General features: G+C 44.6%; 1 protein-coding gene across 4 annotated transcripts in view; it reads left to right on the forward strand.

Moving 5' to 3' along the window:
* The window catches only part of Dpp8 (dipeptidyl peptidase 8), a 53966-nt gene extending 41423 nt beyond the window's left edge, over window positions 1–12543 (forward strand). For 3 of the 4 annotated variants that reach the window (XM_059268109.1, XM_059268110.1, XM_059268108.1), the window contains exons 18-21: window positions 1083–1235; window positions 3508–3650; window positions 4292–4403; window positions 8522–12543. In XM_059268109.1, the coding sequence (XP_059124092.1) occupies window positions 1083–1235; window positions 3508–3650; window positions 4292–4403; window positions 8522–8644 (531 nt within the window). In that variant the 3' untranslated portion in view covers window positions 8645–12543. Of the gene's footprint in view, window positions 1–286; window positions 390–1082; window positions 1236–3507; window positions 3651–4291; window positions 4404–8521 lie in introns of those variants that run through there. The other variant, XM_059268111.1, reaches the window with a different exon arrangement.
* The last annotated feature ends 15101 nt before the right edge of the window (window positions 12544–27644 follow it).

The raw sequence follows: 27644 nt of genomic DNA on the forward strand, positions 1-27644 counted from the left end.
GAGAAAGAATGTGTTAGAACGGAGCAGCGGGAAGAAACGTAGTTTGGTTTACATTAGGCTCGCTCCTGTCGACCCCGTATATACTTCCCAGGAGCTGAGTTACATCCACTTCTGCAGAAGAATGCCCTTTCCAGTTAGTACTCTCTCCTCAGCCACAAGGCAGCCCTGTTTAGTTGGCAGAGTCCCACATACTACTGAGGAATCACTAAGATTGGTTCTGTCCTCTGTGAAGAGGGAAACCGACTGGGTAGTTCCTTCCTTGTGACAAGCCTCTTTCTCTCTGCAGGAAGCTTTAATTGCTACCTTTTAGAGATGCCCCAGGTCCTTTCTGCTGCTTTGGGAAATGATGACAATCCGATGTTCCTTTTGCACAGTAAGGCAGTCCCTGTGGCTGCCAGTGTGTTGGACATGCTGAGTAAGACATAGGATGGTCTCCCACAGCCAGGTCTTTGACCTTATGTTGTATTCTCATGTAAGTTTTTGTTGTTGTTTTATTTTTTGGTTTGGCTCAGTGAAGTGAGACTGTGTGCACTGGCAGGCCCAGTGATACCTCGGGTGGTACTGGTAGGAATTAGGACATCCAAAGCTTTGCTAGAAGTGTCATGCTGGGAGAAAGGAAGTTTGGGCCTTCCATTTGAGTAATGAATGCCCTTTGCTTCTGCACTAAGTGCTAAAAGGAGAGGTAAAATTAATCAATCTCTTAAAGGGGCTGAATTTCTATCTTTGGATAGAGGAAGGCTTGTTACAAGGAAGTTGCTGGCCTCTTAGCAGACGACAGAACAAATGGAGGCACCCTGAAGCCAGGGACAGCATGGGCAGTGACAGGGAAGGACTTGAAGACTGTGTTGAAACTAAACTCCCGACATGGTAGCGGCAGAAGCAGCAGGCCCTTAACCTATAAAGGCGTTTTGTTTTTCTTTTTTAATTTCTTGAGGGAAAATAGAATATCGGTTGTTAACCAACTCTAATCTGAAAAAAGAAACCCTCAAGGGATTCTTAGTGAAAACATGAAGCAGCTTTAAAAGAATTCTCTAAGACTAGTATTGGTCAGAACCAGTGAGCTATGCCCCCATTTTTGACAGGGTCAAATAGAAATTGATGACCAAGTGGAGGGCCTCCAGTACCTGGCATCTCAGTATGACTTCATTGACTTGGATCGTGTGGGCATCCACGGCTGGTCCTATGGAGGCTACCTCTCCCTGATGGCATTAATGCAGAGATCGGATATCTTCAGGGTATGTGGCTACTCTTCTATTTGTTTTTGTAATTGGGCGGAATTCTCTGTTAATTGAAGATAGAAATGATTTTTCTGACGGGCCAGGTATCGTCAATATGTAGAATGCTGGGTTTATGTGTTTTACACATGGGAACTGTATCTCTAGCTTTAACATAGCTCTTAAAACCCTTGTCAGGTTGGTCACCAGTTTATAACTACTTATATATGCCAAAGATGGATAGTTATGATTAGTAAAACACACATAAGCGGACGGTGGTGGCACATGCCTTTAATCCCAGCACTCGGGAGGCAGAGCCAGGCGGAGCTCTGTGAGTTCAAGGCCAGCCTGGGCTACAGAGCAAGATCCAGGGCAGGCACCAAAACTACACAGAGAAACCCTGTCTCGAAAAACCAAAAAGAAAAAAACAAACAACAACAACAACAAAAAAAAAAAAAACACCGAAAAACCCACACATTTACTTCCTGGATTATAGTTACTTGTTTAATTACTAAACTACACCTTTGCCCTATGCCTGGTATATCCTCAACAGCTGCAGTGCTAAACACATGTAAGTCCTCAATAGATCTGTGTCCAGTACAGGGCCTGGATGGGGTCTTCAGCACTTAAAAGAAATCACATTGAATGAACTGAATTTTTTTTTAAATTTCTTTCTTTTTTTGTAATAGTGGGGTTTGAACCTAGGACCTCTTGTATGCTGAAGCACTGCTCTACCACCAAGCTACAGACCCAGCTCACTGAGTGAACTGAATATTTACATGCTTATAATTCTTCAAATTCTTAGAACATTATACTAAAGAAAATATATAAAGATGATAGTCACTAAGAAAATAGGGATGAATGGATAGATGAGATGTCTCTGCATGTAAGGCTGCTGCCAAACCTGAGTTTGAATCCCAGGACTCAAATGGTGGAAGGAGAGGACCTCCTAAAAGTTGTCCTCTGACCTCTACAGCCATGCCATGGCACATGTGCACCCACACAAATTCACACATGCTTGTGCACACACAAGATAAAGAAAAATGTTATTTATTTAATGTTAGGAAAGGAAGAATAAAATAAAATAGAAATTTTTAAAGAAAAAGGAAGAAAGGGTCTCATGAGGTGGCTCAGCAGGTAAAGTACCCGCCAAGCCTGATGGACTGAGTTCAGTGCCCTGACCCAGCAGAAGAAGAAACTCTGACCTCAGATGAGTGACCATACACACAGGCAGCTAAGTGTAAGCAAGGAAAAAAAGTTAGCAAAGATGTGAATAAAGAGCAGTAGTACTTTTTTTTTTTTTTTTTTTTTTGCTTTGGTTTTTTAAGACAAGGTTTCTCTGTGTAACAACCCTGACTGTCCTGGAACTCTGTAGACCAGGCTGGCCTCAAACTCACAGAGATCCACCCTCTTCTGCCTCCCGAGTGCTGGGACTAAAGGTGTGCAGTGATTTTTATGTCCGTAACATAATTTTATTTTACAATGAGAAGTTTATCTTTTGTTTTGGGGGGTTGTTTAGAGACGAGCTGGCTCTTCTGGTGTAGCTGAGGAAGATCTTGAACTTCTGACCACCTTGCCTCTCCCTTCTGAGTGCTGGGATTACAGGCGTGCACCACTGTGCCCTGTTTATGATGAGAAGTAATTTTTAGGAACAAAATAGTCAAGCATAGTCATATACACCTGTAGTCCTGGGACCTAGGACAGAGAAACAGAAGGATTGCCAGCTTGAGGCCAACCTGGGCTACATAAGGAAACACTATCTTTGAAACAAAGAAAGTTAATTAGAATATCTGAATATAAAACTACATAGGAGCCTTAAATGTGGCGAGTTTTACTTAAGTATAGTCCAATTGTTGTTTTAAATTCTGTATTGCGAAAGAAAAAGAAAAAAAGAAAAAAGCAAGCTACAAATGTGGAAACAGTAGGTGCTTTTTTTATATGAAGTTGGCAGTTGTCACACCTGTTCCCAGTGGGGGTGGTTTTCCCAGAGGTCCTCACACACTCCTTCAGATCTGCTTTAAATAAGAGACTCACAGTTTGTATTTCAGCTGTCCCAGGTTTAGAGGTTGATGCTGGTTGTGCCTGTGAGACGTGAAGCTGATTGACTCACAGAGTATCAGATTTATGACCTTGGCACCCGATTTCAGGTTTCTGCATGTCCTGAGATGTGTGCCCAGTAGCAGGGACTGAAACCTTGCAAGGATAATTTTAGCTTATACATTTGCCGTTGTAAGTTCTCTCTGCTAGCACTCTTTTCTGGGACACAGCTGACTATCCATATTGTCATATGCAGGTTGCTATTGCTGGGGCCCCAGTCACTCTGTGGATCTTCTATGATACAGGATACACAGAACGTTACATGGGTCACCCTGACCAGAATGAACAGGGCTATTACTTAGGATCTGTGGCCATGCAAGCGGAGAAGTTCCCCTCAGAGTAAGTTCACGCTTGAAAATGAAGGCTCTCAATTTTAAATGGTGTTTTAAAAACTTTAAGAAGGATGATAAAAACTACTGAAAATTAAAACTAAAGCTAATGTTTTATAAATACTAGAAAGTTCCTTTTTCTGCTTCCTCAGTACTGGGGATTGAGTCCAAACCATTGCATAGACACTTAGTGTTCCACCACTAGCTGCTAAACCGCTAGAGCAGAAGGGTGTCACTCGGAGGCAAATTAAAGTTTAGATACTGATTGGGAGTAGGATTAGGTTTTTAATATGTATTTGTGATTATTTATTTATCTTTATAAATAATATTTGAAGCGGTTGCTTACACTGAAAGAAATTAAGTCCGTAATCGTGTCAAAGTGGAAGGAAGTCTGTGTCAGCGACAGTGTTTTCACAAACGTGTTCTAGGAACATGCAGTCAGTATTAATAAGAAGCTGAACATGCTTTTCCGTTCATTCTTCAGTACACGTGGCATCTGGTTACTATATTACAGATTTAATATTGAAACTAATGAGTCCTCATCCTAACAGTACAGTAACGTTAACTGTCGTTAGTTTAAAGGAGCTAAGTGGTCAGCCCTAATGCTCTTCTTCTGTCTTGCCTAATCCTTTAATGTTTGTATTCCTCCAGACCAAATCGCTTACTCCTCTTACACGGGTTCTTGGATGAGAACGTTCATTTTGCACACACCAGTATATTGCTGAGTTTTTTAGTGAGGGCTGGAAAGCCGTATGACTTGCAGGTGAGTTGTTCCACATTTTTAAATTCAGTGTGGTGGCAGACAGTAAAAGATTACTCTGAAACCTAACAAAATGAGGACTGAGTCTGTTTTCAGCTGTGTCTACACTCTGCCCAAGAACACTAAAGTAATAGGTATAGTTACCAATCTTTAGTTGATAAAAATTAAGATTCTACTGAAGGCTGACTGAACCACAGGCCTATCCAATCACATGGCTTATGTGTCTATGTTTGTTCAGCCTGTAGGCCTGGAAATGGCTGCTGAACCCACTCACTCTCTTCCTTTGCTTCTGTTCTCCCTCTTAATGGGTGAGGAAATACTACATGATCTCCTTGTTTTAAGAGGGGTTCAGACCCAAAGAAACCCTGTCTCAAGAACCAAAGAAAGAAAGAAAAGAAATAAAAAAAATAATAAAACTAATCCCAACACTCAGGAGGCAGAGGCAGGTGGATCTCTGTGAGTTCAAGGCCATATAGAATGAGTTCCAGGACAACCAAGACTGTTCAAAGAGAAACTCTGTCTTGAAAAACCTAAATAAATAAATGAAACGCTCTGAAAAAAAAAAAAAAAAAAAGAGGGGTTCAAAGACTTGATTGTGGAGCTGGAGAGGTGAGTGATACTTACATCGGGCACCTAGCAACTGCCTATAACTGCAGCTCCAGGAGACCCAACACCCTCTACTGGTCTCCGTGCACTCTTGCATGCAAATGGTGCATATACATACTCTTAGACACACACACACAAACACACACACACATGCACATAAAAGATAAATAAATCTTTTTTTTTTAAGACCTGATTATGAGATCATTTACTGTTCTTTTCTTTTACATTGTCATGTGAATAAATATTAATGGGTTACCCTCCTTCATAGCTTCCTTGTGTGAAATAAATAAATAAATAAAGATTTTTGAGAGGCCGGGTGGTGGTGGTGGTGCACACCATTAGTCCCAGCACTTGGGAGGCAGAGGCAAAAGGATCAGGAGCACAATGCTACATAGCAAATTAGAGGCTAGGCTACATGAAATGCATTCCCCCCAGAAAAAAAGTGTGTGTGCTCGCGACTCTTGGTCCTTCTTGTTCCTTAAGATTATATGTTCATGAGAAAGTATAACCTTTCCTTTTCTTTTGATGTTTCAGTTGACGTTTCTATCCAGTTAAACTGTGAGATATTTGTCTATAGTAGCAGTTTTCAAGGCTTTTCATCTCCGAAGTCCTTTACATAACACAAAGCCTTGTTTGTGTAGGTTATGTGTGTGGTGGGGGTGAACATGGTAGCACATGCAGGCTAAAGCAGGAGAATCAGGAGCTGGTAGCTCATCTGGCTAGATAGCAGTTCCAGAAAGAGGCCGATATGTAGTGAGACTATTTAAAAAAAAAAAAAAAAAAGATCTCATAGAGAATTAAAACTGAAAGAAATATTTATTTTAAAGGAACAATAGTAAATTACTGTATGTTAACACAAATCACATTTATCTTAGGGAAAAATAATTCCAAAACAACTTACTGAGAAAAATGCTGGTATTTTATTTTTGTTAATACTCCCTTGAAGACACATTTCTGCATTCAGTCTGATGTGTTAATGTTGTTTGACTAAAGTGTATGAAGAGAGACTGGACAGATGCTCGGTGGTTAGGAGCTCTCGCTGCTCTTGAAAAGGAAGGACCGTAGTTCACTTCCTAGAATCCATATGCGACAGCTCACAAGTGCCTAGCTGCAAGGGATCTGACACCCTCTTCTGGCCTCCATGGGGCTCCATACACATGGCACAGACACACAAACATACACACACACACACACACACACACACACACACACACACACACACATTTTAAATTTAAGTATATGAAGAAAAATTTGGCCTCACTAAGTATATGTTAAGAAGTGGGAGAGACCAGGTGGTGTTGCACGCCTTTAATCCCAGCACTCGGGAGGCAGAGGCAGGTGGATCTCTGTAAGTTCAAGGCCAGCCCGGTCTACAAAGCTAGTTCCAGGACAGCCAGGGCTGTTACACAGAGAAACCCTGTCTCACAAAAACAAAAAACAAAAAAAGAAATGAGAGAAATGAGTTAGCCCTCAAGCTAGCTTTTGTGGAAAGCTAAAGCCATGTTTATAAAATTTTCATGCTCTGTCACATTAAAATATATTGCACTTTGGGCTAAAGATATGGCTCAGGGGGCACTGGAGAGATGGCTCAGAGGTTAAGAGCACTGGCTGCTCTTCCAGAGGTCCTGAGTTCAATTCCCAGCACCCACATGGTGACTCACGACCACCTGTAATGGGATTTGATTCCCTCTTCTGATGTGCATGAAGAAAGATCACTCAAATGCATAAACAAATAAATTAAAAAAAAAAAAAAAGATGTGGCTCAGGGTTTAGAGTACTCATTGCTCTTCCAAAGGACCTGGGTGCTATTCTCAGCATCTGCACAATGGCTCACCACCATCTGTAACTCTAGTTCTAGGGTAACAGTTCTCAACATGTGCATCATGACCCCTTTGGGGCTCAAATATCAGATATCCTGTATATCAGATATTTATATTACAATTCATAACAGTAGCAAAATTATAGTTATGATGTAATAACGAAAATAATCTTATGATTGGGGTCACCACAACATGAGGAACTGTATCAAAGGGTCACAGCATTAGGAAGGTTGAGAACCACGGCTCTAGGTAGGTGGTCTTATGCTGCCCTCTGATCTCAAGCACCAGGCATACACATGGTGTACATACATGCACCTAGACAAAATATTCATACGCATAAATAAATCTGAAATATATAAATTAATCCATTGGCTCGTGACCTTGTACATCATATGGATCTTTTTACCCTTAAATTGATACCTGGAAATACCATGTTAGCATCTCTCAGATGTTGGCTCTTTATTGTATCATATTTTTGTTTTCATTGTTTTTGTGGGGAGTTGGTTATTTAGTTGGTTGGGTTTTTTTGAGATATGGTCTCACCCTGCATCCCTGGCTGACCTGGAACTCATTATGTAGACTGGATTGGCTTTGAACTCACTGAGATCCACCAGCTTCTGCCTCCCAAGTGCTAGGATTAAAGGCACGAGCACCATGTCCATATTTTTATAGTCCCATGCTTTAATAGTATGCAACTGAGGTGGAGTGAGCTGCTGGTTAAAACATGTAGTGCCGGGCGGTGGTGGCACACGCCTTTAATCCCAGCACTCGGAAGGCAGTCAGGCAGATCTCTGTGAGTTCAAGGCCAGCTTTGTCTACAGAGCAAGATCCAGGACAGCACCAAAACTACACAGAGAAACCCTGTCTCGAAAAATCGGAAAAAAAAATAAAATAAATAATAACATGTAGTTTGTGTTAAAAAGACGTCTACCCCAGGGTTCTAGTTTATAAAATTCCGATTTTTTTACTACCACTTAAATGAAAATAGCATGTTTCTTTTTAACTACATCTGTGTGATAGAGATTACTATAGCTCCCAGGATAATATAATGCGTCACCTCACGCCCTGCTAGGGCAGCACTACTTGAATTCATTAATTTTGTGTTGGTCGAGCAGCACAGTAAATCAGTGAATGAACACATCAAGGCCAGTGGTGTCTATAGATTTTTTTAACATAGTTGTTTGTGTTGTTTGTTTTGTTTTTTGAGACAAGATTTCATTATGTAGGGCCAGGCAGGCCTTAATTTCCTAATCCTCCTGCCTCCACCTCCCATATACTGGGTTGAAGATAGTTTAGACCTTGTATGGCATTTGAAATGGTTTCCAAGGACTTAGGCACACTCAGGCAATGAACCACTAAAGAATCCTCCTGAAGCCTTATTGGGTAGGTGTATAAAGACTCATAAGAAGAGCCTTGGGATAGTATGTATGAGTGTAATACCACAGAGAGACCATGTTCCATATTGACAATCTAGTTAGAAATCTCTGGAAAGTGTCCTGGCATGTGGGCCCTAGAAACAGGAGGATCCAGAGTTTGAGGTTATCCTTGGCTACATGGTAAGTTTTAGTTCAGCCTGGGCTACATGAAATCCAGTCTTAAAAAAACAATATATAAATAAATGACTATGTCCCCAAAGTTTTGGACAGAGGAGCGTCACTAAACTTTCTCTTCTCGCCTCTGCTCTTTGTTGTGAAGATCTACCCTCAGGAGAGGCACAGCATCAGAGTCCCTGAGTCCGGAGAACATTATGAACTGCACCTGCTGCACTACCTGCAGGAGAACCTTGGATCTCGTATTGCTGCTCTGAAAGTGATCTAACTCTGACTTGTGTAGAATGTGGTATGCACTGTCTAACCAAACAAGGAGGGTTAGTCAGTAGAGAAGCCAGAGTTGATGATCGTACTTTGGTACCTGCCATGAAAGACCTACTTCTGAAAGTAAATTTGGTGCCATGCAGAAATCTGCAGTTAATGGATAGTAATCTAATACCTTAACCATGCACACAGAACTGAGTGACGTATTTCCAAGAGATTCAGCAGTACCATGAGGATACTGAAAGAAGCAAGGCACCAGCGCTCATCTTCACACTAGCCTATTTTCACTTTTACTAGCGGTATAAGCCTCCTGGACTTCATTAGTGGACTTTACAGTATACTTCTGAGTTTGTTAAAAATATGATGATAGTAGTGATTGGTTTGGTTCAGTTCCAGGATCTCTGACTAGTTATGGATTCGATAGCACTTCCGTCTAATTGAGTAGCTTATGCTTCGTCACTTGGGGTGTATCCAGCATGTCATGAACTAATTACATATTAAGCTTATGACTTTCCCAGTCATTAATGATTTTTCAAGGATAACTTAGTGACCTCCTAAAGATACTTACTTGGGCTCTGACAAGTTTTTAACCAATTTAAACAGCATCTAGTATAAATAATTCTCCTCTTTCTTTGATATGATGGAGTGGGGTGTCCTTTCACACAAAGACAAGGAACTGTGTAGCATGAGTCTAATCACAAGTCTCACGATCTTGGCAATTACAGGCAAAAAAATTTCAATCAAATTATTTGAGAGCTTGAAAATTAGCAGGCAAGTTTTTTTTCTCCTTTTAGGAACAGAAAACGTATACATTCATTTGTATTCTGAAAATGTAATGCCGCCCATTTTCATTTGGCCTTTCCTTTACTAAAGTGGTCCAGAGTTTCCAGGAGGTAGAAGGGTTACGGGGGGAATGGGGAGACCCTGGTGCAGGGAATGACGGAGAAAGGAGGCAGCAAATCTCTGCTTAAGAACTGAGCAGAAATAGTTCAGCAGAAATACTCATGAGAAAAGCTGGGTCAGTGTCAACTCCCTGAGTGGCTGGGAACCACAACCAGGAAGGTAGGCTTTGCGGCACAGCTACAGGGGCGACATTCAGAGGAGCACTTTTATAATTCCAGCTTTTGTTACTTTTCCTTTCCACTTTAGAAACCCTACAAATCTAAATTTTAACTTTTTGTTTGTTTGTTTTTTGGTTTTTCAAGAGAGGGTTTCTTTGTGTAGCCCTGGGTGTCCTGAAATTCACTCAGTAGATCAGGCTCAGAGATCCACCTGCCTCTGCCTCTTGAGTGCTGGGATTAAAGGTGTGCGCCACTACAACCCAGCTAACCTTTTTATTTGAATGCAATTTAGATATCGCTAGCTTAAAATAAAAAGTTTCCAGACCACTTCTTTGCTGTAAGCTAACCCCTGACAAACCATGGCGCTCTCAGCGTTGAAAGCCTAGCTAACAGATTTTTTTACTCGGCCATGACATTCTCCTGGTTTAGGAACACACTAGCTTTCAAGTGCTGGTTGGTGTCTGCCCTTCAAGGCCTTCCAGTATTAGATGGGTCCCATTGGAGCCAGGCACCTGTGGGTTTGACCCTTTTTAATCACAAACTCCAGTGTTTAGGAAGTTACAGTAATTTAAAAATCACTCCAAGAAAACTTGCTATGTTTCTTTCTGCCTGCCACAGCAGGTCCCTTCCCAAGAGCAATCTGCATTAGTAAGGATGATAGCAGTCGGATCAGAGGTGGGCGGCTCAGGAAGCCTGGGAATGACAGGTGACCATGGGCTTCTGTCCTCGGAAAGGGAGGGCTGGTATCTGCTGGCTGTGTATTTATGTTGTATGATAGAGTCTACATTTTTTCTTATTGTCTATCTATTTTGATTTTCTTGCTTATGACATTTTTCGTGCCAAAATTTGTTTATATTTTTCAAAGTTAAATTAAACTGATTTGGGTAACTTTCCTTCCCCCACAAAGTATTTCCCTCATGACTTAAGTATCTGTCTTGACTGTTGAGGGTGGTATTTGCTAGACCAGCTAGCCTCCAAGGGCTGCTTCTTACATTCTAAGTAGGAGTGACATAAAGTAGCTCTCAGCTACCCTTTTGAAATCTCTCACCCTTCAGTTTGCTTCGTAACAAGACGTCTCTCATTTTATGCAAACAAGCCTAAGGAGACCTCACTTATCCCAGATTCTTCTTGCCTTCTCTGCTGCTGTCACAGGAATGCATTTATAACTGTGTCATTTAAAAGTCATCCTGCTTCTCTAAGGAGGAACGTGCTTTGCTCCCTTGCACAAAGGTGGCATGACTGACTGGGTTAGCTGGAGCAATCAGAAGTCACTCTAACGCTGCCTTCTGGCTGTGGGTGTCGATGAGAAGCAAGAGTCGGTGACACTAGGAATTTGATGGGCGCCGGGAAGCACTTGTTACACATCTAAGTGGGTTCTCACTTGGTGGCAAGTGTGCTCGAGCAGCAGGTAGAGCTACTCAGCATCCAGAGCAGCAGGACTCAGGTTCATCCAGGACCCTGAGCTCAAGAAATGAAGTCTTGAACCTGTTGCAGAGGCATGGGCTTCGTCAGTTTGGGTGGAGACCAGGAACATGCATTTCTAGCACAGCAAGCTTCCTGGGTGCTTCTAGTCAGGGCACTGTAGACTGCTTTAAGAAACTGGTCTGTAAAGAACGGGGTTGGAGTCAGAGAATGTGTGACTTTTACATTGGATGATTGTTACGAACCCAAAACAGTAGTCAGGAAAACTGCTCGTCTGTGATAACTGTTGACCTCTTCTTGCAGAAGCAGGAGCAAGTAACTCTTTATTGGAGGGATAATGGCTTTTCCCATTCCTGACTCTCCCAAAGCCTCACACAGGAAGATGCTTCATGATGCACATCTGGCCCTTTAAAGCCATGAGCCACAGAGGAGGATGGGAGAGGGGGTGTATGTTTTTGTTCAGGTGTTTTCCTGCCTTTACCACATGGATCTCTTGCAGGTGGGATGATTCCAGTCAGAGCCAACATTGTTACAGAATCCTAAGTTTTCCAACTGAAACAAATCTTTAACATAACCCAGTGTTCTTGTTTGCTGGGGGAAAAGACTGTGTTCTAGAAAGAAAAACACACCTGAGACCCCACAGTTGGTTAGTACTCAGAACCAGTCTCCATCCGTGGCCTGCCTCATGGTAGTTGTGTAATATTTAAGAAAGGCAGGTTTTTAAAAGAAGTGTTTATTAATATATTCCTATAAAACATTTTAAAGGAAACCACAAAAAATTGGTTAATTTTACCTGTCTTACTCAGTGCTAAGCATGCTTATTAATGAAGCAGTACTTCTGATGAATGTGTGACATTCTAAAGTTAACTGAAATAATTACACTAAATTCCTTCCTTGGTGCCTTGGGAGATAGGGACACAGAGTGCTTGCGTAGGCCCAGGAGCCCACCTTACAGCTCCGAGAGCCTCAGCCTGGTCTAAACTATGTAATGTGAGAGCGTCCTCTCCCAGCAGATGGAAGGGAACTGGAAACATCCCCAACTGCTCCCTTCCCAGCCCCACCCCTCCTCGCCTGTCTGCCCGCCTACCGTTAGTGCAAGGAAGGTGCTCAGCTCTAGACAGTTGTTCCGGAAGTCCCTTGCAGACACAGAAGCTGTGTTTGCATGTTTGGTTTTAAGTAATCCTAATACAAATCTCTGTTGTTTTCAGCACAATTGGAATGGGGAGGGTCTTTAATTTTAGCGCATAAAGTGCCTGCTGTTTCAGCGCTGACCTGTACATGATCTGCATGTCTCTCTCCAGTAAGCATATGGGTCTCCTCATTTTCAGCCCCATGGCTTTTAATCGTGTGATGTGAAGCATTAGTCTCGCTGCATTTTATTACAGGTTCTTGGTTGCAATAAAGATGCTGCTGCAATGAACTGATTCAGTGTTCCTTCCCCTGTCCTCCTCCTCCCCATCTCCGCAGCCTTCGCTTTGATGACTCACACCTGTGGAGTGCAGACACACAAGGTCATGTGCTGCACAGAAGGGAGATGCTGGGTGGAGGTGCAGGATTGTGGGGGAGTTCTAGTACAAACACTGACCATCTGTACTGAGTGGGAGGTGTGCAGAGCCCTGCTCAGTACCTGCCCGAGCTTCCCAGAAGCCCTCAGCCCAGATGCCAGGGCAGAGGGTGCTCGGAGCCAGGAACTAACAGATACCCCTGAACAACTGGGGGCTTCTGTATATCACTAGCAATTGATAGGGGTTTCTGCAGGTTCTGAACGTCCTGAGAGAGTTTAGTGTGGTGCTTTCATTTTTAAGTTACACTTATTTGTGCCATGGTATAAGTGGAGGTCAGAGGATGACTTGTAGGAGTCAGTTCTCTCCTTCCACCATGTGGGTGCCAGGGACTGAACTCAGGTTTGCAGGTGTGGCAGCAAGCACCTTTACCTGCTGAGCCATCTTCCCAGCCCTGTGCAGTGTTTTTTTCTTTGACCATTCTGAAGGTTTTGCCATCCTTATTTTCCCAGTTTTGGTACAAACAGGGCCTCTGGCATGCTAGGCAAGTATTCAGCCTCCGGGCTATATCCCTAAGCCAACAATTCTGATTTTTAACAGCAAGTTGAGTTTGTCGATGTTCCAGAACACAGAGTTTGTCTGGATTCTGTGGCTCTCTGTAGTTATGTATAAAACATCACATGAACAAACAGGATAAACCAACCATGACTATATTAGGGTCTTCTGTATATGAAAATTAGGGATAAAAATGATCTCTAAATAAGGTAGTTTGGGGTTAGAGAGATGACTCAGAAGTTAAGAGCACTTGCTGCTCTTCCATGAGACCTGGGTTCAAATCCTAACACTCACATAGCAGTTAATAACCATTTGTAACTTCAGTTCCAGGGCATCTAGAGTCCTCTTCATACCACCTCTAGCACAGATCACATACATAGTTCACATAAATTCAGGCAAAACACTCATACATATAATGCATGTAAACTGAAATGTAAAAGTAAAGTAATTGTATAATTAGTAGTTCCTAACCTTTTCACCATGTCACTCTCACAAAAAATTATAGGCTGAGTGTGGGGATTAACGCTTTTAATCCCAGACTCAGGAGACAGAGACAGGCATGTTTCTGTGAATTTGAGGCCAACCTGATCTACATAGTGAATTCCAGGCCAGTTAGGACTATACTGTTTTGGAAAAAAAAAAAAAAAGATATGACACTAGAGTAAATTGAGACACACTGGAATTATCTATTGAGATTGTAGCCAGAAGTCACCAGCCAGGCCCAGCCCAGCCCTAAAGAAAATTTATTATTATTATTACATTTATTTGTCTATTGTGTGGGTGTGCATGTGGGTGCAGAGAGCAACTTCTGGACATGTTCTGAGTCTTCAACATGTGGATTCTGGGGATCAGACTCCAGTCACTAGATTTAGTGACATGTGCTTTTAACTGAGCTGCCTCCCGGGCCCCACTACCAGGATTTGGGTCTGAATGTGCACATAATCTATTTGTGGTGCCATGACAGAAACTACCTAATCTTTAAGTCAGCCTAGATTGACTTCTGATCAGAAAGTAGCTTCCCACCAGCCTGTATGCTGGGGTGGAGGTACTGCAGGCATCCAGTGGCCACAGCTTCCACAGTCACTGGAGCAAGTACCTGGCCTGGAAACCCTTTCCACTCGTGTCTGGCCTGACCCCACCCACTCAGTGCGTGCAGCGGGCATAGTTAAAGCAGCAGCAGTGTGAGAATCTTCTAATCAGAGTGTGGCTCCATTTGGGGGCTCCTGTGGTTTCAGGAATTGCTGGGATTTAAGTGCTCATCAGTCTGGCCGTCCACAGATCTAATGTCCTGACTTTGCCATTCAGAAAACAAGCTGCCCCGGGAAATACAGATTTCAGCCATGACATAGGCACTGGGATTGTCAAGGTTGCTGTTTGCTTCTTCCTGAAGCATGCCATCTCTAAACTGTCTTCTAGACTTGAGTTCTTGAGAGAGAAGTTAGGGAAACAACCAACTTAGCGGACCCAAGCAAGTGCCAGGAACGCACACACCTCCTTGGAGAAGTGGCCTGGTTAGGTGGTCTTGTTTAACAATCTACTCAGGTGGGGGTGCAGTCCTTTCTCGAAACCACGTGGCTCTTCTATGACTTGTGTTGTCTGTAGGCTTAGTTAAGGAGCACATGGTCATAAATATCCCTACACTTGCCTAGGACTGTTACCGTGTACAATTCAGTCTAATGCTCTGTGATGTTGGCCTTGCCAGTTAACTGCTTTGAATTAATTGTCTCTGCAGTCCAGCCCATTCCTCCTCATCCCTTCCACCAACTCCTGCCCCATGGTAGGTCTTGTCTCATGCTGGATACCTACAGCAGCTCTCCCACTAGCCTGATGGGGGTGAAGAAAAGAACCTCAGGCAACTTTAAGGAAGCGTGTCTGAACTTTGATTCAGCAAATATTTCTCAGCAGTCACGTGGCAGGCCTATGTTAGGCCATGAAAAAGCTGAAGGAGTAGGGCTCTCAGAACCAGCTGTACCACCCACCCACAAACATTCCCATAGGACCCACCGTTCCGAGAGGTAAGCTAATTTACTCTCTTGCTTAACCCCCAGCACTGCCCCACTTCCCAAGCCAACCCATGATGCACTTCGTGTTCAAGACTCTCATCAGGTTGGTGAGGGTGGAGACTATAGTATACCTGTAATCACAGCACTCAGCAGGCTGAAGCAGGAGGATTACCACAAGGCCAGCCAGACTACATAGTAAGACCCTGTCTAACAAAAACAAAGCAAAGGACAGGGCTCTCATTGAGGCCTGGGAATAGGACTCAGTGATAAAGCGCTTGTCTGCTATACCCAAAGCCCAAACTCTTGCACCTCAAAAGAAAAGAGGGGGTGGGGCTGGAGAGCTGACTCGGTGTATATACAGAGTATATACTGTTCTGACAAGAGAACCCACATCACGCAGCTGACTTCAGCTGTAACTTCAACTTCAGGGGATGCAACACCCTCTCCTTTACTCCTCAGGTACCTCTATTCACATGGACAAGCCCACACATAAACACATAATTAAAAAATAAACCCAGATGGGCGTGGTGGCGCACACCTTTGATCCCAGCACCCTGGGAGGCAGAGGCAGGTAGTTCAAGGCCAGCCTGGTCTATGGAGAGAATTCCAAGACGGCCAAGGTGGTCACACAGAGAAACCCTGTCTAATAATAAATAAATAAGTAAATACAACATCTGAGCAGGGCATGATGGTGCATACCTTTATCCCCAACACTGAAGAGACAGAGGCAGTTAGGTCACAAGTTGGAGACCAGACACAACAAGACCTGTCTCCACATCAGCAACAACACAAGTTTACGAAGATCCGACGGATATGGTGGTATGCACCACGGTCCCACTCAGGAGGCACAAGATTTTGAGGAAGCTTGGGCAATATAGCAAGACTTTGTCACAGGCAGTGGGAGGGGGCTCGGGAAGAATTGTGTCACCTGACCTAGCTTCATTTCCCCTCTCCTCAGCACCTGTGGAGGCGCTTGAGGCTTTTCACTTTCAGTCAGCATGGGTCTCCATCAGAACTCTTGCCTGTATGGGCTTTGGGATTGCCGCCCAAGAGAGGTGGAGAAGCAAAATGGCACCCACATTAGCTTTCCAGCCCAGTACACCTTTGCTCCCTGCTGGTTTGAGGTGTTTGGACATGGTTCTACAATATCCTGACCCTCTTGCGGTCCTCGGTGTGAGATGACCATGGTAAACCCTTCCTCAACAGGCCCTGCCCAGAAAGCGCCTGCTGCAGCATTGGAGGATCCAGTGATGTTAACTCGGAGTCAGTACTTCATTTTATGTCACGCTCTTCCTACTGCCTTTCTTTCTCTGGTTGGATTACAGACCCTGGAGCTAGCACTCCTATGCTAGCTGCCTTCTCCTCAGGCTTCTGTGGAGTCGGGCAAGTAGGAATCACTTGCTAGATATTTACTGCCAGAATTTTCCAGGTAATAAACACATGGGCCACTGAGATGGTTCAGCAGGCAAAGGTGCTTGCCTCCAAGCCAGGTGGCCTGAGTTCAAACTGGGGACTAACATGGTAGAAGGAGAGAGCTGTCACCTAAAGGTTGTCCTCGGACCGCCATACACAAACTGTGGCATTTGCCGCGTGTGTGTGTGCATAGTGAAGTTAATAAAAAGTAAAGGGGAGGGCTGGGCCTGGGTTCAGTTGGTAGAGTTCGGCCCCAGGCTACATTCTGGCATTTCTTCTACACATAGCCATCAGCACTGTTCTGTTTTGTTTTGATGATATCTATTAGACTAAGGTGGTGGTATAGTTTTGCCTTTCCCTGGTAGCTAATTATCCTGAGTGCTTTTCATGAATTTATTAGCCATTTCTTTTTTGTTTGTTTATTTGTTTGGTTTTTGTAACTTTTTAAAATATATATGAATGGTTTGAATGAGATGTCCCCCATATTCTTAGGCATCTGAGTACTTTGTCCCCAGTTGGTGACATTGTTTGGGTAGGTTTAGGAGGTATGACCTTGTGGAGGAAATATGTCACTGGGGGTGGACTTGGAGGTTTCGAAACCCAGGTGCTATTTGAGTGCACTCTGTCTGCCTCCTGCCTGTGGATGGAGACACAAGCTCTCAGCTGCTGCTCTAGCCACCATGTCAGCGTTCCTGCTGCCATACTCCTGCCTGTGATGGTGATGGACTCTGGAGCTATAAGCCCCAAATAAACTCATCTATAAGTTGCTTTGGTCATGGTATTTTATCATAGCAATAGAAAAGTACTAATATGAGTGTTTTGCCTGTGGTGTGTGTGTGTGTGTGTGTGTGTGTGTGTGTACGTACGGATGTGTGCTCTATGTGTGTGCCTAGTGCCCAGGGAGTTTAGAAGAGAGTGTCAGATCTCCTGGCATTGGCATTCCAGTGGTGGTTAGCCACTGAATGGGTGCTGGGAACTGAACTCTGGTCCTCTGCAAGAGGACTAAGTGCTGTTAACTGCTGAGCCATGTCTCTAGCCCTGGTTTTTATTTTTAGAAAGGAAGTTGTAAGTTTTGGATTTTTTTTTAATGTGCATTGGTGTTTTGCATCTATGTGTGTGAGGGTGTTGGATCTCCTGGGACTGTGAGCTGCCATGTAGGTGCTGGGAATTGAACCCGGGTCCTCTGGAAGAGCTGCTAGTGCTCTTAACCACTGAGCCATCTCTTCAGCCCCTGGATTTTGGGGCTTTTGCTTGTTTGTTTTGTTTTGTTTTGCTTAGTTTTGAGACAGGATCTCACTGTATAGCCCAGACTGGCTTCCAACTCACAGTCCTCCTGTCTCAGTCTCCCAAGTGCTAGGATTACAGGCATGCATGTACCACTATGCCCAGCTCTGTATCAAAGCCTTGAACAATGGTTCCTGTGTTTTATTTTGTAGTTTCACAGTTTTAGGTCTTACATTTAGAACTTTGATCATTTTCAGTTGGTTTTTGTACTGACTATTTGATACATATGATTTTCTTTATTTATTGAAAATGCTCTCCTTTCTTTGTTGTTGTTCTTTATGTCTCTGTCACCAGCTGGCTGCAGATCCTTGCATTTATTTCTGGGATCTGTATTAACAAGGGAAAAGAAAACTCTGGACCGATATCCTAAGGAAGACAGATACAAAGTATGTACAAAAGCAGTAAAATTCAGCAACTTGAGCCCTATAGCACACAAAAAGATCCTTTACTACGATCAAGCTAAATTTATCCAAGGGTTGCAAGGATGAATCAATGTATGCAAATCGTCTAACAGGATGAAGAATTAAAAAAATCAGTTCCTTATGAAATACAGCTCAGTGGTAAGAGGTTCAGTCTCTAGCACTAGAAAAAAATATACACAGTCATCTCAAAAGCTGCTGATCTGGATGGTGGTGGCGCATGCCTTTGATCCCAGCACTCAGGAGGCAGAGGCAGGTGGATCTCTGTGAGTTCAAGGCCAGCCTGGTCTATAAGTGAGCTCCAAGACAACCAGGGCTATGTAGAGAAACCCTGCCGCAAAAACAACAAAAAGCTGCTGAAAAGTAATTGATACAATCCAATAGACCTTGCTATGCAAGCATGAGGACCTGCATAAACTCCCCAGAACCCATGTGAGCAATCCGGCATAGTGGTACAACACTTGTAACCCCAGCACCAGGGAGGCAGAACCAGGTGGGTTTCTGGGGCTCAATGGAAGCCAGCATAGCCTACTTGGTGAGCTCCAGGCCAACAAAAGATCTTATCTCTAAAACCACCGAGATGACTTAGTAGCTAAGAGCACTTGTAGAGCATGAGGACCTGAGTTCAAATCTCTAGGACCCACGTAAAAAGCTGGGCATGGCAATGCACACTTGTAATCCCAGAATTAAAGGTAGAAACAGACAGATCCTGAGAGCTCTCTGGCTGGCCAGCCTAGCTGAAACAATGAGATTCTGCAATCAATGAGACAAAGAATGGTAGAGAAAGACACCCCAAGTTTTACTCTGGCCTCTGTGTGAATACACATAGGTATGCACACCCACATCCCATATGTGCATGCAACACAACCCGAGGTTGACCTCTGGCCTCCTCATGCGCGCACACACACACACACACACACACACACACACACACACACAAAGTAGCTGAAAAAAAAGAACAAAGCTGGAGGCATTATAGTATCTGATCTCAACAGAGCATAGCTGTAGTAACCAGAATAGCACGGGGTTAGTAGGAGAACAGACACTGAGATCAACAGAACAGAACAGAGCACTGGGATCCTTTCTCATTATGTTCCACTGAGGCTTTAAGCCAAGAGGAGTACTTTCCTCAGCCTGCTTGCTGTTACAGTTGCCTGGGGAGCTTTTAAAAACATGAATGTCTGAGTTCTTCCTGGGATCGATTACATCAAAACAAAGAGGAGGGTCCTGCCATCGTTTAATTTCTATAAATTCCCCAAGTGATCTTAAAGTATAGCCAGAGTAAAGAGCCTCTGAGGTGGACCGGTTGAAGATGTTCGCACATTCTTCAAAAGAGGCCAATCTACTGCTTCACGGAGGAGTTGAGACGTGCTGGGAAGTGATTTCACCTTAACCATGCCAGGAGGGGGGAAGGGGAGAGAGAAGGAGAGGCATGAAAGTGTATCTGTGGGGCTGGTGATGTGGGTCAGTGGTTAAGAACACTGGCTGCTCTTCCAGAGGATCTGGGTTAAAGTCCCAGCACCCACATGGCAGCTCACAATTGTCTCTAACTGGGTTCCAGGGGATCCAACACACTCTTCTGGCCTCCACAAACACTAGGCATGTACATACTGCACAGAAATGCATGCAGGCAAAAATCATACACATAAAACATAAAATTAAATAAATCTTTTTTTCTTTTTTTGTTTTTGTTTGTGTGTTTGTTTTTCAAGACAAGTTTTCTCTCTGTAGTGCTGGCTGTCCTGGAACTTGCTTTGTAGACCATGCTGGCCTTGAACTCCACCTGCCTCTGCCTCCCAGTGTTCTACCAAGCCATATCAGCAGATCCAATGCCAAGGTGAAGGCATCTGGCTGGACCACAGAGAATGAGGGCTCCGGGTCTCCAGACCTCCTCCATCCTGAGCAGCTGGGCTTTCGTTCATGGATGACTGGGGAAAACATGGTAAATGAAAAAGCCTGCAGGGCAGTGGTGGCACACGCCTTTAATCCCAGCACTCGGGAGGCAGAGGCAGGCGGATCTCTGTGAGTTCAAGGCCAGCCTGGTCTCCAAAGCAAGTTCCAGGAAAGGCGCAAAGCTGCACAGAGAAACCCTGTCTCGAAAAACCAAAAGAAAACCAAAAGAAAAAAAAGAGAAGAAGAAGAAAAAGCCAAAAACTGAGCTGAAGAGATGGCTTGATGGGTAAAGTACCTGCTGTGTGATCATGAAGACCTGAGTTCAAATCCCCACCACCCACATAAGAAGCCAGGCAGTTTACTAAGGGACCCTGTCTCAAAATATAAGGTGGAAGGCCTTCAGGATGGCTCAGGTGATGAAGCTGCCTGCTGAGCAAGCCGGGCAACCTGAGTTCAACTGAGCTCACGTGAAGATGTAAGAGGAGAACTGACCCCAAAGAGCTGTTCTCTGACCTCCACATGTCCCCTGTGGCACAAGTGCCTACACACATGTCATGCACGTGCGCACGCACACACACACACACACACATGCACACACACAGAGTGTGGGAATATCAGCCAAGCATGGTGATGTGCACCTGTAATCTCAGCACTTGGAAAGCTGATGCAGGAGGATAGTGAGTTCAAGACCAGTCTGAAATACACAGCAAAACCATGTTCTAAAACATATGTCCCTAAACCCTAGGAAGAAACCTACTATTGATTTTACTAAACTGTCATGTTTACAGAGAGAGAGAGAGAGAGAGAGAGAGAGAGAGAGAGAGAGAGAGAGAGATTGATTTACACTGCTCTCAGCACTGGCCAGAGAAACTTCTTTTTGCAGTGGGTAGTAGTTAGAGCAAAGACTCATAACTGGTCCAAGTGTAGAGACTTGACCCTAAATGTAACATCCATCCCAAACCCCCTTTCCGCAGGGCTCAGGGACCATTTTGGAAGAGGGGCAGAAGAATGTAAGAGCCGGAGGATGGAGAGGATGCTGTGTAGTGCTCTGCTCTGGACGCGGCATACAGATGCACTCAGGAAGTCACACAGCTGTCTTTATATGCACTAGATCAAGCCAGTTAAAACTCTAGCCTGAGCCGGGAGGTGGTGGCACACACCTTGGATCCCAACCTTGGAAGACAGAGCAGGAGGAGCTCTGTGAGTTCAAGACCAGTCTGGTCTACAGAGCTAGTTAGTTTTAGGACAGCCAAGGCTACACAAAGAAACCTGTCTCAAAGAAAACAAAACAAAACAAAAAGGAAGGGGTGGTGGAGAAAATTTCAGCTTGTCGTCTGGAGAGATGGCTCAGGGGTTATGAGCACTGTTGCTCTTCCAGAAAACACAGGTTTGATCCCCAGCACCCTCATGATGGCTAATAACTAACTCCAGTTCCTGGGGACCTGACACCTTTTTCTGACCCTCACAGACACAAAGCATGCAATGGTACACAGACTTCCATACAAGCAAAATACTCATACACATAAAAAAAAATCTTAAATCCAGCATGGACTGACTGGGGAGGCCCCACCCCAGCTGAAGAGACATTGGCAGTCGATGGCTGCTGAGTAAGGGAGAGTCAGTTTTCTTTGGGGGTGTGGCCAACAGTAGATTGCCCAGTCTCCGTTGGATGACTCCATACCCATCCTCATATGGTCAACAATAATTGGACCAGTGAGTTATTAAAAAAAAAAAAGGCATGAAGTTGGGAGGGGGATGTGTTGAGAGGAGTTGAGTCGGAGAGTAGTGGGTGGGTATGATCAAAACGCATTGTATAGGGCTGGAGAGATGGCTTAGGGCTGGAGAGCACCAGCTGCTCTTCCAGAGGACCTGGGTTCAATTCCAAGCACTCTCAAGGCAGCTCACAGCTGTCTGTAACTCCAGTTCCAGGAGATCCAATGTCCTCTTCTGGACTCCAAGGACACCAGGCACACATATACACAAAACACATAGCATAAATAAATAAATTTAAATTTTTAAAAATGTAGACTTGGATCCAATTCTCAAAGAATAAATTAAAATATTATAAAGAAAATAACAACTATGGCCATGGCGTGTGCTGATTTAGAGTCAGCTGCTCCCACGCCTCCAGTTATGTCCTTTTGTTCAGGACTGCTTTGGCTCTTCAGGGTCCTTTGTGTCTCAATATGAATTTTAGTATTGTTTCAGAATGGCTTTTTTTATTTTTTATTTATTTTATTTTATTTTGGTTTTTCAAGACAGGGTTTTTCTGTGTAGCTTTGCGCCTATTCCTTCCTGGAACTCACTTTGGAGACCAGGCTGGCCTCGAACTCGCAGAGATCCGCCTGGCTCTGCCTCCCGAGTGCTGGGATCAAAGGCGTGCACCACCACCGCCCGGCCCAGAATGGCGATTTTTTAGATGTATTTATTTATTTATTTTTTATTTTATGTGTATGAGTGATTTGCCTGTATGTATATCTGTGCATCGTGTAATTGGGATTTTTTTACTCTTTGCTCTTTAAGAGCCCTCCACCCAGCTCCCAAATAAATGCACAGAGACTTATTCTTTCTTATAAATGCCCCACCTTAGCTTGGCTTATTTCTAACCAGCTTTTCTTAAATTATCCCATCTACCTTTTGCCTCTGGGATTTTCCTTTCTCTATTCTATATACCTTTCTTTACTTCCTACTCCGTAGCTGACTGGGTGGCTGGGCGGCTGCCCCTGGCTTCCTCTCTCCTCCTTTTCTCATTCCTCCTCTGCTCTCTTCTCTTCCTGTCTATTCTCTCTGCCTGGCAGCCCCACCTATTTCTCTCTCCTGCCTCACTGTTGGCCGTTCACCTCTTTATTAGACCATCAGGTGTTTTAAACAGGCAAAGTAACACAGCTTTACAGAGTTAAACAAATGCAACACATCTTTGCATCATAAAACAAATATTCTACAGCATGAAAGAACGTAACATTTCTTGAACTAATATTCCACAACAGCATCATTTGTACTCATCGTGCCCTTGGAGGTCAGAAGGCAGCACTGGATCTCCTGGGATCCGAGTTAGAGGTGGTTGTAAATCACTATGTGGGTGCTGGGAATTGAACCCAGGTTCTCCGGAAGAGCAACAGGTCTCTGAACTGCTAAGCCATCTCATGCATCACCATGCCCAATTTATTTTAACTATTCTTTTTTACATTTATTGATTGATTGATTTGTTTTTTGAGCGTGTGTATCTGCACACACATGCCATGGCGTGCATGTGGGGGTCAGAGGACAACTTGCAGGAATAAGTTTTCTCCTTCTACCATGTGCATAATGGGATCAAACTCAGGTCCCCTGGCTTGGGAAGAAGGCCCTTTACCCAACAAACCATATCACAGGTCCTTAATTGTTTTTGTTTTGTTTTGTTTTGTTTTTCGAAACAAGGTTTCTCTGTGTAGTTTTGGTGTCTGTCCTGTATCTCTGTCACTGTAGACTGGCCTCAAACTCACAAAGATCCACCTGGCTCTGCCCCCGAGTGCTGGGATTAAAGGCATGTGCCACCACTGCCCGGCTGGTTTTTTTTTTTTTTTTTTAAACCTGTGAACATAGTTTATGGATGTGCCTCAGTGATAGAGAGCTTGCCTGACGTACAAAGCCCAAGATTCAATCCCCAGCGTTGAAAGGACCTTGTGAGGAAGGTATATCTTAAAATCACGGAAGTGTAATATTTGCTTGAAATTTGAGTTCCTTCTGAGCTTGAGTTCCTGCTTAGTACAAAAAGCAGGCTTTGGATAGGTCTTGGAGATGAGTTTTCTTGCGGGGGGGTGGGGGGGGGGGGAGCGGGAGCATGGGAAACAGAAGACAACTTGGAATCTGGCAGTGCTCGGCTCACGCCCAGCAGCTGTGATTCTGAGCGACCCCTCTTCTTGCCTCACTGGGGCGTTCCGGACTTAACATGGGTTTTCCAGACTTACTCTCTGAGCGGCTGTGAGGCCAAACTGGAGTGCAGGAGGTGGTGCTTGGCGGTGATTTGCGAGGCTGAAGTTGGCTGTGTGCCTTTGGTCTGACCCCACCCCTTCACAGCTGCCAGTGTGACCTTCTGCTATCCAGGAGCTGGATGCAAGGCACAGCCTCTGGGATGACAGATGCTGGGTGGGGGAAAGACTGTGACTCAGCCTCTGGGATCTTGAGAGAGTGGCGGGTTCTGGGCCATGAGCAAGACGGCGTTCCAGAAGCTTCCATCTTGGTGACAGGCCTCTGCTCGGCCCCAGCTCCTCCTCACCTTCCTGACCCACAAGCTGATCTTCCAGTAGGGCGCATTGCTCTGAACCAAGCTTCTCTAACTGTAAGGCCTTCGGTAGGAATGGCACATTTTACCAAGCGAGCAGGTGACGCAGGTGATACAAACTGCTGACGTGTGTGTGTTGAGTTCCCAGAAGGTGCCATGGCGGACCTGTGAAGGTCAGAGGACAAACTCAGGGGTCAGCCACACTGTCTCCCTCGTTTGAGACAGTCTCTTACTGTTCACCAAAGCGCTTGCCAGGTTAGCTGGCTGGCCAGCGGCATGGATAGTCGGCTTCCCATCCTGCGGGCTCTGGCTCCGCTTCTCATGCTTTCGTGGCAAGCACTCTCTCCACGGAGCCATTGCCCCGTGTTCAACTGGATCTTCGCTGTACGATAAGGATGTTGGTTAGACACAAACTCCCAGTCTTTGTTTTTTTCCAGAGAATGAAACTGAAGCCCAGAGAGGTTGTAGGCCTTTCCCAAGATCACAATGCAAAACTGGAATGCTAATCCTGATCCCATTGACTCATGCCGATGGATCCAAGGATCTGGACATTGTCAAAAGAATCCGATTTTCTTTTCCTCTCAAAGGGCTCTCAGTCTAGAAGTGGGGACAGATGTGTAAACAAAAAGTGCCAGTGTGGCCAGGCGGTGGTGGTGCACACCTTTATGCCAGCACTCGGGAGGCAGAGGCAAGTGGATCTCTGAGTTCGAGGCCAGCCTGGTCTACAAAGCAAGATCCAGGACAGCCAGGATTAAACAGAGAAATCATATCTTGGGGGAAAAAAAGTGCCAGTGCAAAGAGAGGTAGCCTGATGCTAGGTGAGCCCCTAAAAGGCAGAGCAGGAGTGAGCCCTGAGGAAGGTGAGCTTTGATCTTGAGAGGTGCCCTTCTGTGCCTCTGATCCAGCACCTACTGTGCGACCGACCATAAGCAAATGAGTTAACTTCTCTGTGCCTTTACTCCCTCTTTCCACAGTAGTGAGCTTCACTGGCCTCTAGAACATTCCTCACATACTTGGAAGCTTTCTGTGAGACCATTTGAAAAGAAGAGAATGTTTTGTTTTATTGATTAAAGACTAAAACTGGGAGAGAACACTACCTGCTGCCTACAGATGCAGGTAGCTAACAGGCTGCCAGCATCCCACCCCAGTAAGTCATTCAAGTTCCTGTGGGATCCAAGTAGAAGTTTCTAAGAATGTAATGGATGGAGAAGAGGAGACCCGTGTTGCAGTGAAGGCCCTGAGCTGTGTCAACTGCTGATGGCCATAAATTTGCTGGAAAAGAAAACAGGCACTAACATCAGGAGCCATAAAGGCTATGCTGAGGGGCCCAGTCAGTTGGCTGAAACCAAAGCAAAGAGGCTAATTTTAGAGCGATCCCCTCACTCTAGCATCTAAAATACACAAGGACTTTATCTACGAGGTCACCACACAGACAGCTCCCCCAGCGCTCCTGAATTTCCAGTCGCAGGTGAAATTCCACAGGAACAGCCAATGGCTGCAAGCTTCCTAGACTGTTAAAGAAAATGAATTGTAGTAACCAGAGAATTTTTTTCAGTATTTAAAAGAATAAAAAGATAAAATGGAGATGAATAGATAAAATGATGCATGGTGGCATCATTCACCAGTGAAACACAGATATGTACACTACAATTCATAACAGTAGCAAAATTACAGTTATGAAGTAGAAACAAAATAATTTTATGGTTGGGGACACCACAACATGAGGAACTGTATAAAGCGCATTAGGAAGGTTGAGTCTGTGGACGAATGCATTTGTATTTTCCCTCTTTACTTTTGGATGCTGTGGTCTGCATGTTCTAAACACACACTCCTTGCCTGAGCTGCACCCCCAATGCTGAGATTGGAATAGAGAAAAGTTAACAACCTTTTCGGTGGCTTTTGGAATTTACCTCTTTACACTGTGATGGTTGGTTTACACTTTCATTCCACAGCTAATTCTTCAACTGTTTTGGGAAGATACAGGGCCTCCCTCCCGTCCAGGCCCAGCCTCTCTGTTGGCCTCATTGCCTGCTCTGGATGCACTGCCCAGTTCACACTTGCTGGGTTCTACTTACCTAGATTTTTCTAGTAAACCCTCCCTGTTTCACCAAGTCTGGCAGGGTGTGCCAACTCCCGATTTCCAATCTAAACTGACACCACAGAGCACTATAAGTGTGCTCACTAGCCCAAGCACACCTTTAATCCCAGCACTTGAGAGGCAGAGGCAGGCAGATCTCTGTGAGTTCGAGGCCACCTTGGTCTACAGAGCAAGTTCCAGGACAGGCTCCAAAGCTGCACAGATCTTTTTGCCTCTGCTTCTCGAGTGCTGGGATTACAGGTATGTTTGAACATGCACTACTAGGGACTGAACCCAGGTTTTCATGCATGCTAGGCAAGCTCTCCAATAATGGAGCTACACCTCCCGTTTGTTGTTTTAACTTCAGTATAGTGCCTGTGCTATCGGCCAGCAACTGTAACTCCATAGTTACCAGCCTACTTCCCTAGCAGCAGCCTGGCCACTCAGGCTGCAGTCTGGCGGGAATTCTGTTCCTACATGCGCTGGCTTTGTCACTGCTGCTAACGGTAGCTTTAACTAAATCTCTATTGTTCTATTTCTAACTAAGACTCAAGATTCAAAGGTTGGGGTGAAAACCTGCTAGCTCAGAGAGACTGGGGTGCAAGTAGCTGACCTTCTCTCCTTGCTGGTTCTCTGAAAGACCCATGCTTCCACTCTGCTAAACCAGAAAAAGCTGTGCCCCTCCAAATCCCTCCCTACTACTTCCTGTGTCTATCTCTCCCGGATGCCCTCTAATGGTCTATGATTACATTCTGTCAACAAGTTGCTAATGCAGCCTCCTGACTCAAGGTTAATTTTATTTAATCAATGCAAATGCAAACCCGAGGTTCACAGTGTGATCGAATAACCCCCAACACCGGCTCCTGGAAGACTTCTTGACAATATGTAGTATGGAAAAGTACACCTCAACTTGTGTTGGCTAGACAAAAGTTTGTCATCATCTCCCCCCTCCTCCTCCTCTCCTCTCCCTCCGTCTCCTCCTCACTACTTCCTCCTCCTCCTCCCCTTCTTCTTCTCAATGATGAGGACTGAATTTAGGGCCTTGTGTATGTGTTATGTCCCCAGTCCTGGGCAAAGGTCTTGAGGTGGAATTTAGTGTCACTGGGGAGGGGGT

Source organism: Peromyscus eremicus, chromosome 7 (assembly GCF_949786415.1).
Source record: "Peromyscus eremicus chromosome 7, PerEre_H2_v1, whole genome shotgun sequence".
In the NCBI taxonomy this organism is placed as follows: Eukaryota; Metazoa; Chordata; class Mammalia; order Rodentia; family Cricetidae; genus Peromyscus; species Peromyscus eremicus.